The sequence below is a fragment of the Orycteropus afer genome, unplaced genomic scaffold (genome assembly GCF_000298275.1).
Source record: "Orycteropus afer afer isolate SDZICR_OR568_19922 unplaced genomic scaffold, OryAfe1.0 scaffold00078, whole genome shotgun sequence".
NCBI lineage: Eukaryota > Metazoa > Chordata > Mammalia > Tubulidentata > Orycteropodidae > Orycteropus > Orycteropus afer.
In genome coordinates this window covers 9,598,203-9,615,183 of record NW_006921665.1, presented here as the reverse complement: position 1 = coordinate 9,615,183, position 16,981 = coordinate 9,598,203, and the positions used below count along the sequence as shown (strand labels likewise).

The window sequence follows — 16,981 nt, the reverse complement described above, 5'->3', positions numbered from 1 at the left end:
AACCATTGGCATCACCCAGGGACTCCCAAAACTAACAGGTGATTTTAAATGCAGAATAAAAGCCAAAGACCAAGAGCCTCTTCACACTACAAGTTGACTTTGTTTTTAGCCAAGGTTGTAAATATATATATGTATATATATATATACATAAACACATAAACTACATGCCTTAGAAGAGGAGGGAAAGCAGGTCCTGTAGGAAAGGGAGGCAGGAAGAACAAGACATACCTTCACGTAGGTGCGCTCTGTCTCCAAGAGCTCACAGATCACCTTGCGAAGCTTATCTGCATCGGTGAGTTGTCTCATGGTTGCCAGCTGAGGCCCGGTAGAGTCCTGAGGAGATGGGCTCTGGTCAGAAGAGTTCATGTCATGCAGGCTGCGGCAAAATGCGGCCACCTGTTCTGTACTCTGCAGAACATGGTTTAAAAAGCAAGGCAGATACAGTTAGTCCTAATTAAAGGGCCTTGTCTCAACACCTGTCTCTCCTGAATGAGTTCTTCCTGGTTAATGAGCTGTCACAGATGAATCACATCTCATGTTTCCCCAAATCGCTCCACACGCTAGATGCTCATTAACTGCTCAAAACATCCATAATGACAATACCAGTACCAGTTGCTGTTGAGTCCGCATCAACTTATGGAGACCACACATGTGCCAAAGTAGACCTGTCCTCCATAGGATTTTCAATGGCTGATTTTTCTGATCACCAGGTCTTTCTTTCAAGACACTTCTGTGGACTCAAACTTCCAACCTTTCAGTTAGCAACCAAGCATATTAACCATTTACACCACCCAGCAACTCCGTAATAATAGTGACTGTTTATTAAGTACTACCTGTGTACCAGGTGTTAGTTTGATTCACTTAATCCACTCTACGTGGTGAGTAAAGGCTATTACAGTTGAGAAAACTGAAGCCCAGAGAGGTTAAGCAATTCATCCAAAATTACACAGCTAAGTGGTAGAGTCAGGCAGTCTGGCTCCAAAGCCTATATTCTTTACCAGAACAAAAACTTATAGATGGGAGAGACACAGGAAAGCAAGTGTATTTTACCCAAAATACATGGCTTACTAATTAGACTTCTTAATCAGACTCTCACTTCAATGCATTATCTACTACACTTTGCAATGCTGGGAGGAGCTCTGGTGGTGCTATAGTTAAAGCATTAGACTGCTAACCAAAAGTCAGCAGTTCGAACCCAGCAGCTGCTCAGCAGAAGAAAGATGAGGCAATATGCTTCTGTAAAGATTTATAGCCTTGGAAAACCTATGAGGTAGCTCTACTCTGTCTTATAGGGTCGCTATGAATTGGAATCAACTTGATGGCAGTGGGTGTGGGTTGCAACGCTGGAGACTATTTTACAAGGGAAGATTCTTCTGTTCTCTGTTAATAATTCATACTGAGGCAACTTCATGGATAAAGACATACATTCATAAATTAAAAAAAAAAGTTTCCTATTCCATCAGAAAGAGAAATGAAGTTTCCATACATGCTACAACATGGATAAAACCTTGCAAACACACTGAGTGAATGAAATAAGTCAGACACAAAAGAATAAGATTGTATGATACCTCTTATATGAAATATGTAGCCTAGGCAAATGCATAGAGACCAAAGTTTATCAGTGGCAGGTGGGAGTCATTGCTTAACGGGCACTGAGTTTATGTTCAGAGTGATGAAAAACTGGGAACAGAGAGTGGTCACCATTGCACAACACGGTGAATGTAACTAAAGTCACTGAATTATATGTGCAAAAGTGGTTGAAATGGCAAAAGTTTTATTATATACATTTTACCATGATTTAAAAAAAAAAAAAAAAAAAAGTTTCCATCTCTGCAGCTTTCCCAAAGAGAGAAATAAGAATGAGAATAAATGAATAAGGGAAGCTGGGCACTGACACAAGCCTCACAAGAAGATTCTAATCTTCACCAAACCTCTTCTCTGGATGATTCAAGTGAAGATCAGAAAGGTTGCAGAAAATTTTGTCATCCATTTAAAATAAACGATTCTAAGATTCCAAATTCCAACTTTTCAAGTTATGCAAAATAGCTCTCCAAAGCACAGACTGCTTAAAAACAAACAAAACCCACCACGATACACCATAGTTCTCTGCGTTAGCTGCATATTGGGATCACGTGGGAGCAGTACCTGATGCACACCCCAGACCGATTCAATCAGCATCTCTATGGTGGGGGGTGCAGGCAGTAGTTTTTTTTTTAACTAGGCTTTGAACCCATTCATTGTGGTTTAACCCCCTGCTGAGAATATGCCTTTCAACACCAGTTATACTGAATCACAATCCACATTTTAACCAGACCCTCCATATATATTCTTACTTACGTATACATAAGTATTACCTGGGGATCAATATGAATTATCAATCTTATCCTAAACAGCCCAGGCTGCTCACCTGTCCTCCATCTCAGCACTTGCTACCCCTGGCAAAGTCCTGGATTATTTTAGGAAATGCGATTAGCATCCCAGAAAAACACCTAGAAATTCTCCTGGGTCATCTTCTGACAGTTCAGAGCCTCAGGCATCCCTTCCTTATGAAACACATTCCTAAATGCAGGATTGATTTAGTCAGGTGGTCTCTGGGGTTAAGCAGGGGGCAAAACAATTCCTTCACTGGCAACCCTGTTCTGATTCAAGGTCAATTCTCAGGTTGTCATAAGGAACGGAGTCCAAATGGACATTTCTCTTCACTGTCAATTATGTTCAGTTAATTAAATAAACACAGAGAATTATAAATTACAATGCCTGTAAGTATTGTCTAAGGATGTTATAATTATGAGGCTCTTGATAACATTTTTCTTTGGAAAAAAAATAATTTAAAAGGATGTTGTTAAGTTTGAGAATTTTGCTTTACTAAACTATTACCAAAAAAATAAAAGCTTAGAAAAAAATAATTTGAAGGAAGTATGAAACACTTCTTTAAAATACCTAAAGGACTTCTTTAGAATACCTCCAATCTGTGGGTGATATACATAGTTAATATACTCAGCTGGGGCTGAAAACTTGATGGTTCAAGTCCACCCAGAGGAACCTTGGAAGAAAGGCCTGGTGATCCACTGAAAAATCAGCCACTGAAAACTCCATGAAGCACAGTTTTTACTCTGACATAGAGTTGCCATGTTGACAACCAGTTTTAATCAGGTGTTTTTAGAATACTTCTGCTCTACATATTTTACATATTGTGGCCAAGCTTTAAATGTTCCTCTCCCTTTATTATGACGAAACTCTTTCACATCAAAATCCACAAGAATCTTCTGCATGTAGCTCAGCCAAGCACAGCGTGGGAGGGGCTGAATGCAAATCTCCTGTACCAGCACTGAGTGGTGGTGGCACCCTGGTCATTCACACACCAAACAATGTGGCCAGACATACCCAGAAAGTTAGTTGTTGTCGTTGTTTGCCGTCGAGTCGGCCCCGACTCATAGCGACCCCTCCTTGGGTTTCTGAGGCAGTATCACTACGGAAGTAGGATTGCCCAACCTTCCTTCCAAGGAGTGGCTGGTGGGTTTGAACCACCAGCCTTCTGGTGAGCAGTCAAGTGTCTTAGGCACTATGCTACCAGCGCTTAGTTAGTTAGAGCAGGAAATTCTCAGCTCACTCCTAAAAGTCAAGCTTCCTGAAGCTTGTTGTTATTGTTGCTTACAGTCATGGGGCAATCTACTTCCGTAGTGATACTGCCTCGGAAACCCAAGGAGGGGTCGTTGAGTCGGGTCCAACTCGACGGCACATAACAACAACAACAACACAGTCCAGCTGGCTCCAACTCATGGTGATGACATCCACAATGAAATGAATTCCCTGCAGCACCCCATGATCACTTGCAGATTGGACCACTGTTATTTACAGAGTTTTCATAGGCTCTTTACTCGAAGTAGATCCCCAGGTCTTTCTTCCTAGTCTGTCTTAGTCTGGAAGCTCCACTGACAGATGGCGGTGGTTACACATGAGGTGCCCTGGCCCGGAATAGAACCCTGGTCTCTCGTGAGAATTCCACCACTGAACCACCACCAATACCCTTTCCTGGAGATAGGATAAGTAGCTCAAGATTCCTGTGAGTAAGAAGACAGCCCAGGATTCTCCAATAGGAGAAGTACAAACCTCTCTCCACTTGAGGACTGCAATCAGTCACCCTGGAAACTGAAACGCACTCAAGGGCACTTGACAACTGTCAGTTTAAAATTGTTAAAGGGTAACAAAAGCTGTTCCACTGTCAGGACTAAGAATTACCTAACCAACAGGGAGAAGAGGACAACTGCAGGAGGAAATGGGCCATGTCTTTGGAGATCAGCATGAAGCTCAGTGTTTATAGTATCCCTTTCTTCCTGTGGAAGATGAAAAGAAAGAACAAAAAAGGGGAGGGGGTACGCTTTTAATGCATAATATCAACTCAAGCTACCCAGCTGTTTTAACGCTTCCTGTTATGCAACCACTAAAGGCTTTTTTTCTCTCTCAGAAAGAGTTCAGAGTTCTAAAGCTCTCCTTGGAGTCTAAATGATTTAACACATCCCACAGATTTAAAAGAGGTTGGTGTGGCCTAAATGTATACCTATATTTAAGCTTTTTTGGAAACAAATACCAAAACCATATACTACAAAATTTCAGAGGCTGTTATATAATGATACTCCTTATAATCTCCTTTGAACAAACTTCTAAGAAGAATAGTCCAAAAAGAACCAAGACTGATTTGGGTACATCAAGCATAAACACCATCAAAGTGCAAGTCTGATTAAGTGACAAAAAAATCTAACCATCCATGGACTCTAATATTAACATTCATCTTGTTAATTATTTCTTGCCAACGTCACTGAATTTTCTTGATACAAAGTCACATTTACTATACAACTTGACCTGCTCAATACATACATCAGTTGGCATTAAACTGTTAACATATGCCTCCAAACCTATGCTTCAATAGTCACCACCTTCTCAATAAAGCAGAAATTTTTAAAAAAAAGTCAAACAGACTTTAAAACTTTATACGAGGAGGCAAGCAAAGCATCCGCCTTCCAGCCTGCTTGCAAAATACTTAGATTCTACCCAAGTTGTCAAGCAAACATCACAAAACACTCAAAAACCCCAAAAACTAAAAGAGGAAAAACTCAAATATCACTTAATAAAAGAACACATACTGCATCTTTCTGCCACTTAAGACTGAAAGAATACATAAATGATTTTCTGCAAAATCAACTCCGCACCAACTGCTGATCCCCAAGAGCTAGAATCTACATATAGAATGAATGGGGGGACAAAAGGATAAAATATGGAGAAATAGGACAAACCTAATTACCATCTTTTGATTTGAAACTAATTCCTCTGGAAAGTCACAACATAAACAAGGCCGGCAAAACAGAATTCAAATGGCAATCATGCTCACCAGATTAAGTGTCCGATATATAGAACCACCAGACTTGTCATTGTTTGCAATCCTGGGCTTGCGCTTGATTTTCCACAGTGCAGACATCATCAGGAATATATTCTCATGGTAATTCTACCACCTGACATGGTCAGAACAGACACAGAAGTTTCTTAAAATATTCCAAGAGCACCAAAAGCCTTCCAGCTCCAGAGAGAGCATCCTCTCGCACAGACACCCTGTGCTGGCTCTGCCATGAAAACCTACAAGCATGCATCTCAATACGGAAAAGACAGCGAGGGCGTCAAAGACTTGACCCTGGAATGAAAGCTCATGCTTTGATTTCACCTGGCTACACAACAAAAGTTCCAGAAAGGGAGAGCCCAAACAGGAAAGAAAACAAAGAGGAAACTGCCCCAGGGATGTGAGCAGCTCTGCCCCGCAGACCAAGATCAGCTGATTGGCTGGTTCTGCTTCGAATAGGAACATTCAACCCAGACCCCACACCTACCAGGTTCACAAAACTTTGAAGACCACACTCACTGGCTCAGGCCCTAAAAACAATGCTTTCAAGAGTTTATATTTTCACATATTTCTGCTAATGTTTTGTTATTAAAAGCAGGTATTTCAGAGACAATAACAATTTGGATAAAAAAGAAAAACGAAGTCGGATTCTTGCAAGATGGAAATGTTCTGGAAATTATTCCAATACATTGGCTAAATGGAAAAACAGTCACAGCTGCTGGGGGCCTGGGATGCATGACACAAACTGCCCGGAGCTAGTAAGCATTCATTTCCAGAGACAAGAGTTTTTGATTAGAAGCAAGGAAAACTAGTAGCCAGTGGTGAGGAGGTTCTTTTGAGGTTGTCACCCACAAGTCACCAGAGAAAGGAGGTGGTTGGTTCACAAAGAGAAAGGCCGCCAGACTGCCCCTGCAGTGTGCAGGTCCTGCCTCCACCCCCCACTGTGGGTGTGACATTCCAGTGCCCCCACTGCTCCACAACAAGCTGGAAATTATTTACTTGCTCAACCCCAAAAGGCTTCACACAGCAAAAACTGCTATTCAACAAAAGTGAAAACCGCCTAAAACTCCAACATGCATCTCTTTACCCTCCCCAATATTTTAGAAAATAACTCACTTGAAAGAACAGCACAAATGTGAAAGAAAAAATTAACAAACTACATTTATTTAGCTGGAATTTAAAAAATCACTTACTTATTTTATGCTTCTATTTCTACACCCAGACTGGTAATTCTGGACAGGCTGAAGCATCTTTCCATATTTATACAGTTTATAATATAAAGATTAACTTTCAGTTATTCTCAAGAAAATTACATACTGACATAGGAGATGTGGCAAAAATTATTTAACTTTAATCAAGAAACTGGCCAGAATGCTCCTTGGAAGTGAGAAAGGCCAGACTTCGTCTCACCTATTTTGGTCATGTTGCAAGAAGAGATCATTTCCTGAAGGATGTCATGCTTGGTAAGGTGAAGGGTCTACAAAAGAGGGGAAGGCCCTCAATGAGATGGTTTGACACAGTGGCTGCAACAATGGGCTCAGCTAAAGCAAGGGTCCCTGGAGCTGGCACAGGACCTGGCAGTGTTTCATTCTGCTGTGCACAGGGCTGCTATGCATCGGAGACGACTCGATGGCAACTAACAACTAACAAAATATTTCGTACTTCTACTTTAAACTACAATAAAAGAACACTCAACCAAAGCATAGGAAAAATACTTAAGTGGCTAATGAGTATATCTCTGATCTACACCACCACTAATTTCTTCTTCTTTTTTTTAAATGCATTTTATTGAAACATAATTTATGTATAGTGAAATACATAGAACTAAAGTGACATGGGTCAATATTTTTTTTTTTGCAGTGTTCTCTCCTCTCCCCTTTCACCCCTGGCAACAAAGAAAGTAAGTTTCCCTCCATATATAAACATTTCCTTGACCCTCCACAACAATGAACTAATACTATTATTTGTCCTTCTGTGATTGACTTATTTCACTAAGCATTATGTCCTCCAATTTCATCCACATTATGTGGTGTTTTGCAGACTCTACATTATTCTTTACTGCTGCATAGCATTCCGTTATCTATATGTACCATCGTTTGGTCATCCACTCTTCTGCTGAGGCATGTAGATTGTTTCCATCTTTTTGCCATTGTAAATAGTGCTGCGATAAACATGAGTGTGCATATATCTATTCCTGTCCTGGCTCTCACCTCTCTAGGATATATACCTAGTAATGGGATTGCTAGGTCAAATGGTATCTCCAAATCCAGCTTTCTAAGGAATCGCCATATTGCTTTCCACAGTAGTTGTATCACTTCACAGTCCCACCAGCAGTGTATGAGAGTCCCAATCTCTCCACATCCCCACCACCATTTGTTATTTTCTGTCTGTTGAACCTTGCCATCAGTGCTGGGGTGAGATGTCGTCTCATTGCTGTTTTGATTTGCATCTCTCTGATGCTCAATGATTGTGAGCATTTCTTCATGTATTAGCTGACGACCTGAATATCCTCCTTGGTGAAGTGTCTATTCATGTCTTCTGCCCGTTTTCAACTGGATTGTTAATTCCTTTGGTGTTGAGGTGTAGAAGTTTTCTATAAATTTTAGCCATAAGTCCCTTGCCAGATATGTAATTACCAGCAAATACGAATTTGTTGCTGTCATTTTGTTTTGTGCTTTTTCGTGGTGTCGATTTCTTTGTTCCATATAATTTTCTGTGCTGAGCTCGTTTTGTTTATGAATCATGTTATCACTTCCTTCATGGCTGTTGTTTTTGTATTTGCTAAATATTTGTGCTGGTCCTTTTATTTTGATATGAACATTTATCATTTTTCTTTGAGGTTACCCTGTGATTTATAGGTTTCTTCCCAAGTTTAGAACAGTTCATTCTATCTTGTAGTTGTCTTGACATCCCTACCATCTAGAAGTTCTGTAACGACAGTTTTTTCCCTCTTTTAGGTTTGTAGTTGTCCTCATTTGTCAACTGATGTCTCTGGTTCCCTGTTTACAATCTCTGGCAGCATAGTCCTTAAGGCACTTGACTGTTAACCAGAAGACTAGTGGTTTAAACCCACCAGCCAGTCCTCAGAAGGAAGGTTGGGCAATCTACTTCTGCAGTGACACCGCCTCAGAAACCCAAGGAGGGGTCGCTATGAGTCAGGTCTGACTCGACGGCACATAACAACAACAACAGGCTTATTTACTTTGAATACTTCCATAGCCCAGGTTGGTTTCTGGGTTATATCATCATGTGTGTTAATGGTCAGTTGTTGGCCATTGTTGCTTCTCTGTCCAAAGGGCTCCCTTTAGCATCTCTTATAAGGTTAGTCTGGTTTTAACAAATTTCCTTAATTTCTGTTTATCTGGTTGTTGTTGTCATTATGTGCCGTCGAGTTGGATCCGACTTATAGCGACCCCTCCTTGGGTTTCCAAGGCAGTATCACTACGGAAGTAGGTTGCCCAACATTCCTTCCAAGGAGTGGCTGGTAGGTTTGAACCACCAGCCATCTGGTTAGCAGTGAAAGTGTCTTAGGCACTAAACTACCAAAGAAATGTCCTATTTCCTAACTTCACCATCAGATTTGAGGGACAATTTTGCTGGGACATAATTCTTGGTTGGAAATTTTTCTTTTTCAGGGTTTTATATATACCATCCCAATGTCTTGCCTGCGTAGTTTCTGCCAAGAAATGCAAGCTTAGTCTTATTGGTTACCCCTTGTAGGTAACTTCATTTTTCCCATACTGCTCTCATGATTCTTTATCTTTGGTTTTGGTGAGTTTGATGATGATATGTCTTGGTGATTTTATTTTGGAGTCTATTCTGTTTGGGGTTCATTGGAGTTCCTATATTCTCATCTTTCATCATATCAGGGAAGTTCTCTTCCAACAAATCTTTGACAGTTTTCTCTGTGGTTTTATTTGTCTCTTCCTGTTCCAGAATTCCTATTACATGTAGGTTATTCCTTTGATGGTATCCCATATGAACCTACCTTAGGCTTTCTTCATTTTGTTTTTATCTGTTTTCTGATTTATCCCTTTCCAAAGTAGTATTGAGGTATTTGCCTTCAATCTCACTAATTCTCTCTTCCATTGATTCAGTTCTACTCCTTTGCTCAATGTCATATCTATTTCTGAAAATTTAGTATTAATCTTCTGGACTTCTGAGCATAGATTTTGTATCATTTCTAATTTTTCATTTTGTTCTTGTATCATCTTTTGAAATTGTTCTAGGGTTTTCTCTGTGTTTTCCTCAATTTTGTCAGTTTTTCCTTGATCTGTCTCTCAATTCATTGAAGATACCTAAATATAATTCTTTTGAATTCCTTATCAGGGAGTTCCAATGCTGCATCTTCCTCAGGCATGTGTTTTGGGTCTGTATCCTGATCCTCTGTTTCTTCTGCTTTAACTTGCTTCTTTGTGTGGAGTGTACTGCTCTTTTGTTCCTACGGCATTGTAAAGTTTTTGTGCTTATATTAAATTGGTGATTGTATATAAGAGTGACCTGCCCACGATTTTCATTTTCTTTGTTTTGTTCGTATGTTATCTATGCAAGTGCTGTGCTCCTCTATTTACTAGTTGACAGCACTTATACACTCACCACCTGTCTCCTTTCCTGTTGTCAGCCTCTCGTATGTTCCTGCTGACCTTGGCAAACAGAGCCTATTCTTAGGTCCCTGGAATCCAAATGAGTGCTATCACTTTAAAATCCAAAATGGTTGTCACTTGTAAAGATTCAAAATGGCTGCCCCTGGTCACTTTAAATATCCAAAATGGCCACCACATGTAAACATTCAAAATGGCTATGCCCTCGGTCACTTTAAACATCCAAAATGGCCACCACTTGTAAACATTCAAAATGGCTGCACCCTCAGTCAGTTTAAATATCCAAAATGGCTGCCACGTGTAAACAATCAAAATGGCTGCACCCTCCAGACAGCGGAAAGTCAACAGGTCAGGTTGTCTCCCTCCTTGCTGTTTCCCTTCCTAGTCATAGGCGACCAGAGCACTCGTCCCTGCAGTCCTTGGTGACGAAGGCTGATATTTAGGTCAATTCTCAGATCCCAACACCACTTGGAAATATTCAGGATGTTGGTCCTGTCAGAGTAGCTGACAGTCCACAGCTCCAACCGTTTCTGTACTCACTGCTTTTACTCAGGTTTTTCCACTACTTGGTGCCTAATCCACTTCTGTATAGTTCCTTCCAAAGCTCAGGGTTGCAGGATTATCCTCTGTATCTCTGTCAATTGGTTCTTTTCTTTGTTGAAGAGGGTCTGTGTGTTTGTCTGCCTATTTCTCCATCTTCTCTTTTTTTTTTTGAAGCCTGATAGTTAATAAACAGTAAACCATTTCCTTTCCAGTCCATTTCAACTCATGGCAACTCCATGTATGTCAGAGTAGAACTGTGTTCCATAGGGTTTTCAGTGGCTGAGTTTTCAGAAGTAGATTGCCAGGTCTTTCTTCTGAGGTACCTTTTGGTGGACTTGAACCTCCATTCTTTTGCTTACCACCTTAACTGTTTGTGCCACCCAAAACCTGTTGTCACTGAGTCGATTCTGACTCAGGGTGATTTCATGTGAGTCAGAGGAGAACTGTGATCTACCAATGCTGATATTTCAGAAGTAGATCACCAGGACTTTCTTCAAAAGCACCTCTTGACTGAACCCGAACCTCCAATCTTTCAGCAGAATGCATTAAGCATTTGTACCACCCAGGGACTTCTTAAATACCACTCCTTAAATATCTGGCCAAAGATCATTCAGCAAAGCAGTTAACAACACAAGGCCCAGAGCCAGACTGTCTGGTTTGCATTCTGATTTTACCATCTCAGAGCTGTGTGGTCTTCAGCAAGTAGCTTAACCTCTCTGGCCCAGTTCCCCATGTATAAAATAAGGGAAACACAAGAAAGGGGAAGGCCCTCAACAAGATAGCTGAACAGCAGCTGCAATGATGGGCTTAGTTATAGCAAGGATTGTGAGGCTGGCACAGGACCAGGCAGTGTTTTACTAGGGTGGCTATGAGTCGGAGCTGACTCAACAGCACCTAACGATAACAACAATTCTCTCTCAGAGGTGTTGTAAGGTGTGGTAATTAAATTCGTATGTCAACTTAGCTGGGCCTGGTTGAGTGGCTGGGCAACTGTTGGTAGTTATTCTCCATGATGAGAATGGCAATCAACTCCATGGTGGGATCTACCACAAGCAGTTGAGTAGATGCCTTTGGGATGCATCCATAAGGAGAAGCATTAGGGATAGTCCTAGTTTATGACATGCTTGAACCCTGTATGTAGCTGAGTCATTGTTCAGCAGCCTGCCATGCTCTGCCGACCTTGGGACTTTCAATGGACTTAAATTAGTGGCCTACTGTGTGGTTTGGTAACATTGGGACTGTGCCATTTTATTTGTTGACCTTGGCCTTGTTAGCCTCGGTAGCCAGTAGCTGCCTGAGTGAAGAGATGCCTCTAGTGTGAGTGGGCTAGGAGCAAGAGGCAGAGCTGAAGCCCAAGGTCGAGGGGTTTTCACATAGCCCCTAGAGCCTGGCACTTTGAACTTGGACTTAAAGCCTCCAAATTGTAAGAGAATAAACTCCTGTTTGTTCAGCCACCCCATTTGTGGTATATTCTTGTCAGAGCAGCACTAGGTAACCAGAACAGAATACGGTACCAAGAGAGAGGGGTGCTGCTCTGACAGATATCTAAAATGTGGAAACAGGAGTGGAATGTGTCCTTGACCCGAGACCTTGGCAGAGAGACCCCAGCATACAGCATGAGATACGGCAGGAGCAGAGCCAAGAGACTGGCAAAGATACCGGCAGAGAGACCAGCATGAAAGACGACAGTAGCAGAGCCCAGAGACTGGGATTAAACAGCAACAGGCTTACTAGCCCACGGAAGAGAAAGCTGGTACCATTGGGTAGGAGGTTTCCTGGCAGAGTGGGTTGCCCTCGGGCATTAATTGGCAGAAGCAGAGAGACTAAGGAAACGTGAAGCAGAGCTGCCTCAGTCTCAAAGGGTAGGACCATGGCCTTTGCGGGTGGAACCATCATAGCCCCCTAGGTTTCAAAGAGTTAGACCTTCACCAATTTGGTTCTGGAGTGTGGAGCTGCGCATTCATGTGAGCCAGTGGGATGGAGCCATAGCTGCTGCGCAAGAGAGAGGGGAAAGGCTGCCATGCCCAAGAGGGAGAGGAACCGGGCCTGCCAGGCCAAGGGGGTGAGGTCACTATTTAGAGGAACTAGGGGACTGGAGCCACCTAGTGAGAGAAATCTGTACAGATGCCACCAATGAAGATCTGTACAGGTGCCAAGTTGACAAGGGGTGGAATTGTGGTAGTTAAATTTGTATGTCAACTTGGTTGGGTCTGGTTGAGTGGTTGGGCAGCTGGTGGTAGTTATTGACCATGATGAGACTAGTGAATAACTCCATGGTGGGACCTACCACAAGCAGCTGAGTAGCTGCTTTTGGGATGTGGTCTGCTTCCTGTACATAAGGAGAAGCCTTAGGGATAGTCTCTAGCTTATGGCATGCTTAGATCCTACATGTAGCCGTGTCATTGCTCAGCAGCCTGCCATGCTCTGCTGACCTTCGGACTTCAATGGACTTGAATTAATGGCCTGCTGTGTGGTTTGGTAACATCGGGACTGTGCCATTTTATTTTGTTGACCTTGGACTTAGTAGCCTTAGCAGCCAGTGGCTGCCTGAGTGAAGAGATGCCTCTAGCTTCAGTGGGCTAGGAGGCAGAGGCAGAGCTGAAGCCCAAGGCTGAGGGGCTTTCATACAGCCCCTAGAGTCTGGCACTTTGAACTCAGACTGGAAGCCTCCAAACTGTAAGAGAATAAACTCCTGTTTGCTTAAGTATCCCATTTATGGTATATTCTTGTCAGAGAGGCACTAGGTAACCAGAACAGAAGGATAAGATTATTTAGTATGAAACAAGGAGCTCTGGTAGCATAGTGCCTAAGGCACTTGACTGTTAACCAGAAGGCTGGTGGTTCAAAATCCACCAGCCACTTCTTGGAAGGAAGGTTGGGCAATCTACTTCTGTAGTGATACTGCCTCAGAAACCCAAGGAGGGGTTGCTATGAGTAGGGTGTGATTCAACAACACATAGCAACAACAACAACAACAACAGTATGAAATAATAATACTCAATATACAGTCAACATTACATAAGTGTTACCAAGAACTGGTCACTCAGTTTAAAGCTTTTGCTTTCAAATATCCTACATGAGAAATTTAATTCATAAAAGGCTATTCCAGTTAAGTAACTTGTATTGCACAATAAAATATTTCAAATAAAGATGAAATCTGCATTGAACCAAAAAGGAAATATTTCCAGGTACAGAATTATACCAATTACCAGTTGTTATTGAATAGATTCTGAGTAATAGCAACCCCATGTATTACAGAGTAGAACCACTCCACAAGGGTTTGCAATGACTGTGATCTTTCAGAAGTAGATTGCCAGGACTTTTTCCAAGGTGCCTCTGGGTAGATTCCTTTTGGTTAGTAGTCAAGCACGTACCCATTTGTGTAATCCAGTGATGCCACAGAATTACACAGTGCTCCCTATCTCTATTCTAAACAAAAATCAAATACACTGCCATCCAGTAGAATCTGACTCACAGCACCCCCCATTAGGTTTCCAAGGTGGTATCTCTACAAAAGTAGATTGTCCAGTCTTCCTTCCACGGAGTGGCTGGTGGGCTTGACCACCAACCTTCTGGTTAGCAGTCAAATGCCTTAGGCACTATGCCACCAGAGCTCCTTTGATATATATTATATGGAATATATATTGTATCATACATATAATACATTATATATATGATACATTTTATATATATATATATATATATATATATATATATATATATATATATATCAAATCTGGGGTAGGATTATATGGGACATATATGTCCCTCTGGGCTTGGCAATGCCTTTTAGATTCTTGACAGGTTCATACAATTTGTTGTTGTTATGTGCTATCAAGTCGGACCTGACTCTCAGCAACCCCTCCTTGGGTTTCTGAGGCAGAATCACTATGGAAGTAGATTGCCCAACCTTCCTTCCAAGGAGAGGCTGGTGAGTTTGAACCACCAGCCTTCTGGTTAGCAGTCAAGTACCTTAGGCACTATGCTACCAGAGCTCCTACAATTTAGGGATCCTGAAAATATAGTATTTATGCAGACATGGAATAATCACAAGAAAGACAACTTCTAAGTAACACACAGGAATCCAGGAATACAAGATTTATCTCACAGTAAAAAAGCTAAAAGACCTAAGTTTTGCAAAATCACACCTCTAAGATGCACCACCTCATACAATACCCTGTAAAAACAGTAATTTGCCACACGTACCCTTTCCTCAGTTTCAAACAATTATACAGAACCCCTCCTGGCAGCTACATGCACTTTCAGTGGGAAAGCAGCTTCCCAACAAACACCAGAGGAGGAAAATGTAGGTGGGTGCTGTATGTCCCTCCCATAGGTCATGAATGGGTTAATATAACTTAGTCCAATATGGCACAATCTGTTTCTCATGAGAGTAACTGAACCTCTTCCCTCAAAAGTTGGTAAAAATCATTGAAGAGCTACATGAAGAAAAAGTAACTCAATGGGTTTTTCTTTGGTTTGGTATTTTGGCTTTAAATGAAACATGTGTGTTTCCATTCATTTGTTTTGTAATTAATAACCAACAACATAAAGCCCTTTAGTCTAAATATTAAAACTGCTTTCAAATATTAAATTTTGTACCATGCTCAACTTGAAAAGACATGGAGAATGATGATCATATGGTAGTGTAAAAGAAACACATATGGGTAAAAGAGATACTGAAAGACATTTAAACATATGCACCCAAGAAAATTCTACCAAAAAAAAAAAAAAGAAAAAAAACACCCCACATAGACAACAAAGAAAACACACAAAAATATAGATTGTTAAATAATGATTCATATTAGAATAGTATACTTCCATTAGCAACGTGTTTTCCCATAGTTACATTATTTGAAAAAACAGTTGCCTTTGAGCTGATTCTGACTTATGACTAACACCATATGTTGCAGAATAGAACTGCACTCTGTACAGCTGTTATGGCTATGACCTTTGAAACATGTAACCCATCCCTTCCTTCTGAGATGCCTCTGGGTGGGTCTGAACCACCAACCTTTCAGTTAGTAGTCTCCTGCATAACTGTTTGCATTATCTATTCACAGAATGATCCAATCACAGGGACAAAAGTAAAAATCATCCTGATTTCACAGATGAGAAAAACAGTGGTATAATTAAAAGTTATATAATTTGCTCAAGATTAAATAACTAGTTAAGTGTCAAAACACAAATTACTGATAGATCGAGGAATCAACTTATTTAAAATGTCAACATTATAAAAAGATTATTAAGTAGAGAAGTATAATCTCACATGATTATTTTAGGGGGATGATTTTTGAAAAGTGTAAGTAACAAACAGTTTTAAATTTTGTTTGTTTAGAAATTAATATAGAAGAAGCTATCAACCCTTGGAATTCTTCATGAAGCAGAATGAAAGCATGATGATCATGGGAAATGGTTTTAATCTCTTGCACCAAAGATTCAGAATAAGAACCTTCTTCTAGTGCTCAAATGACTGAGGAGCAGTCTATCTGGATGAATAAAGAGAATGTTTCTTCCCCCCTTTAATGTAAAAGATGTTCACCTTTAACAAGAGTCTAACACAGATCATTCAAAAGTAGCTCATCACAGAAATCATAAATAGCAAGAATTTATAGCTGACTCAACCACACACACTTTGGATGCTGTCTCATCAGATCTAAATGAAGATGTAAGGAGGAAATAGGATGAAAGTATGGCATCGACTGGGTAGCTCCAGCAATGGCAGAAATGAAAGGAAAAAGACTTCAATGCATTGAGACTGATCTCTGCCCTACAGTCTCACATATGGGCTTGATACCCAGGCTGTAATTTAGATTTCATATCATACTATTTAGCAACATCTCAGACATAAAACCACTTCGTCTCTTGGAGAGGCCTTCTAACCACATACACTGCAAAGGCGATGTGTGAGCTATGATTCGTGGGTGGTTGGGAGACGCAGGAAGTGAAAATGAAATCTCTCACCTTGCTGCTGTGGTCAGTCTCATCAGAGGACTCCAGGTCTGGCCCTTCGGTCTCTTCAGGTGCAGTCTCAGCACTAATGCCTTGTTCACTGCAAAGATTGTGACCTGCAAAATAGAAACCATAGAAGACTTGAGTAAACATGCAGAACAACTGCTAAAAGCCACACCAGTGTGGGGAGGGGTGCAGGGTCTAAGCTAATGGCACGTAAATACATTATTCGATTCTCCAAGTAGTAGCTTTGTGATGTCGGCTCAATAAATGTTCATTTTTGTTGTTTTTATTATTACTGCTACTATTACTATTTTATCATAAATACTAGGCTTAATGTAATTACCTAAACCATTCTGACAAGTAGAATAACAACAACAAAAACTGGCTGTTCATATTCATTACTTGCAAAAAGCTATGATTTCTATTTTTACCAATGTGGTAAACTATGTTGTTATGTGCCGTCGAGTCGACCCCAACTCATAGCGACCCCTCC

At 40.9% G+C, this 16,981-nt stretch overlaps 1 protein-coding gene across 1 annotated transcript in view; it reads right to left on the bottom strand.

The window, feature by feature from the left end:
• TIAM1 (TIAM Rac1 associated GEF 1) overlaps positions 1-16,981 on the bottom strand; it is a 202,333-nt gene that overhangs the window by 45,893 nt on the left and 139,459 nt on the right. The window contains exons 13-14 of the mRNA XM_007941289.2: positions 16,498-16,601; positions 229-408 (exon numbers count right to left, since the gene is read on the bottom strand). Of these exons, the coding sequence (XP_007939480.1) occupies positions 229-408; positions 16,498-16,601 (284 nt within the window). The remainder of the gene's footprint in view (positions 1-228; positions 409-16,497; positions 16,602-16,981) is intronic.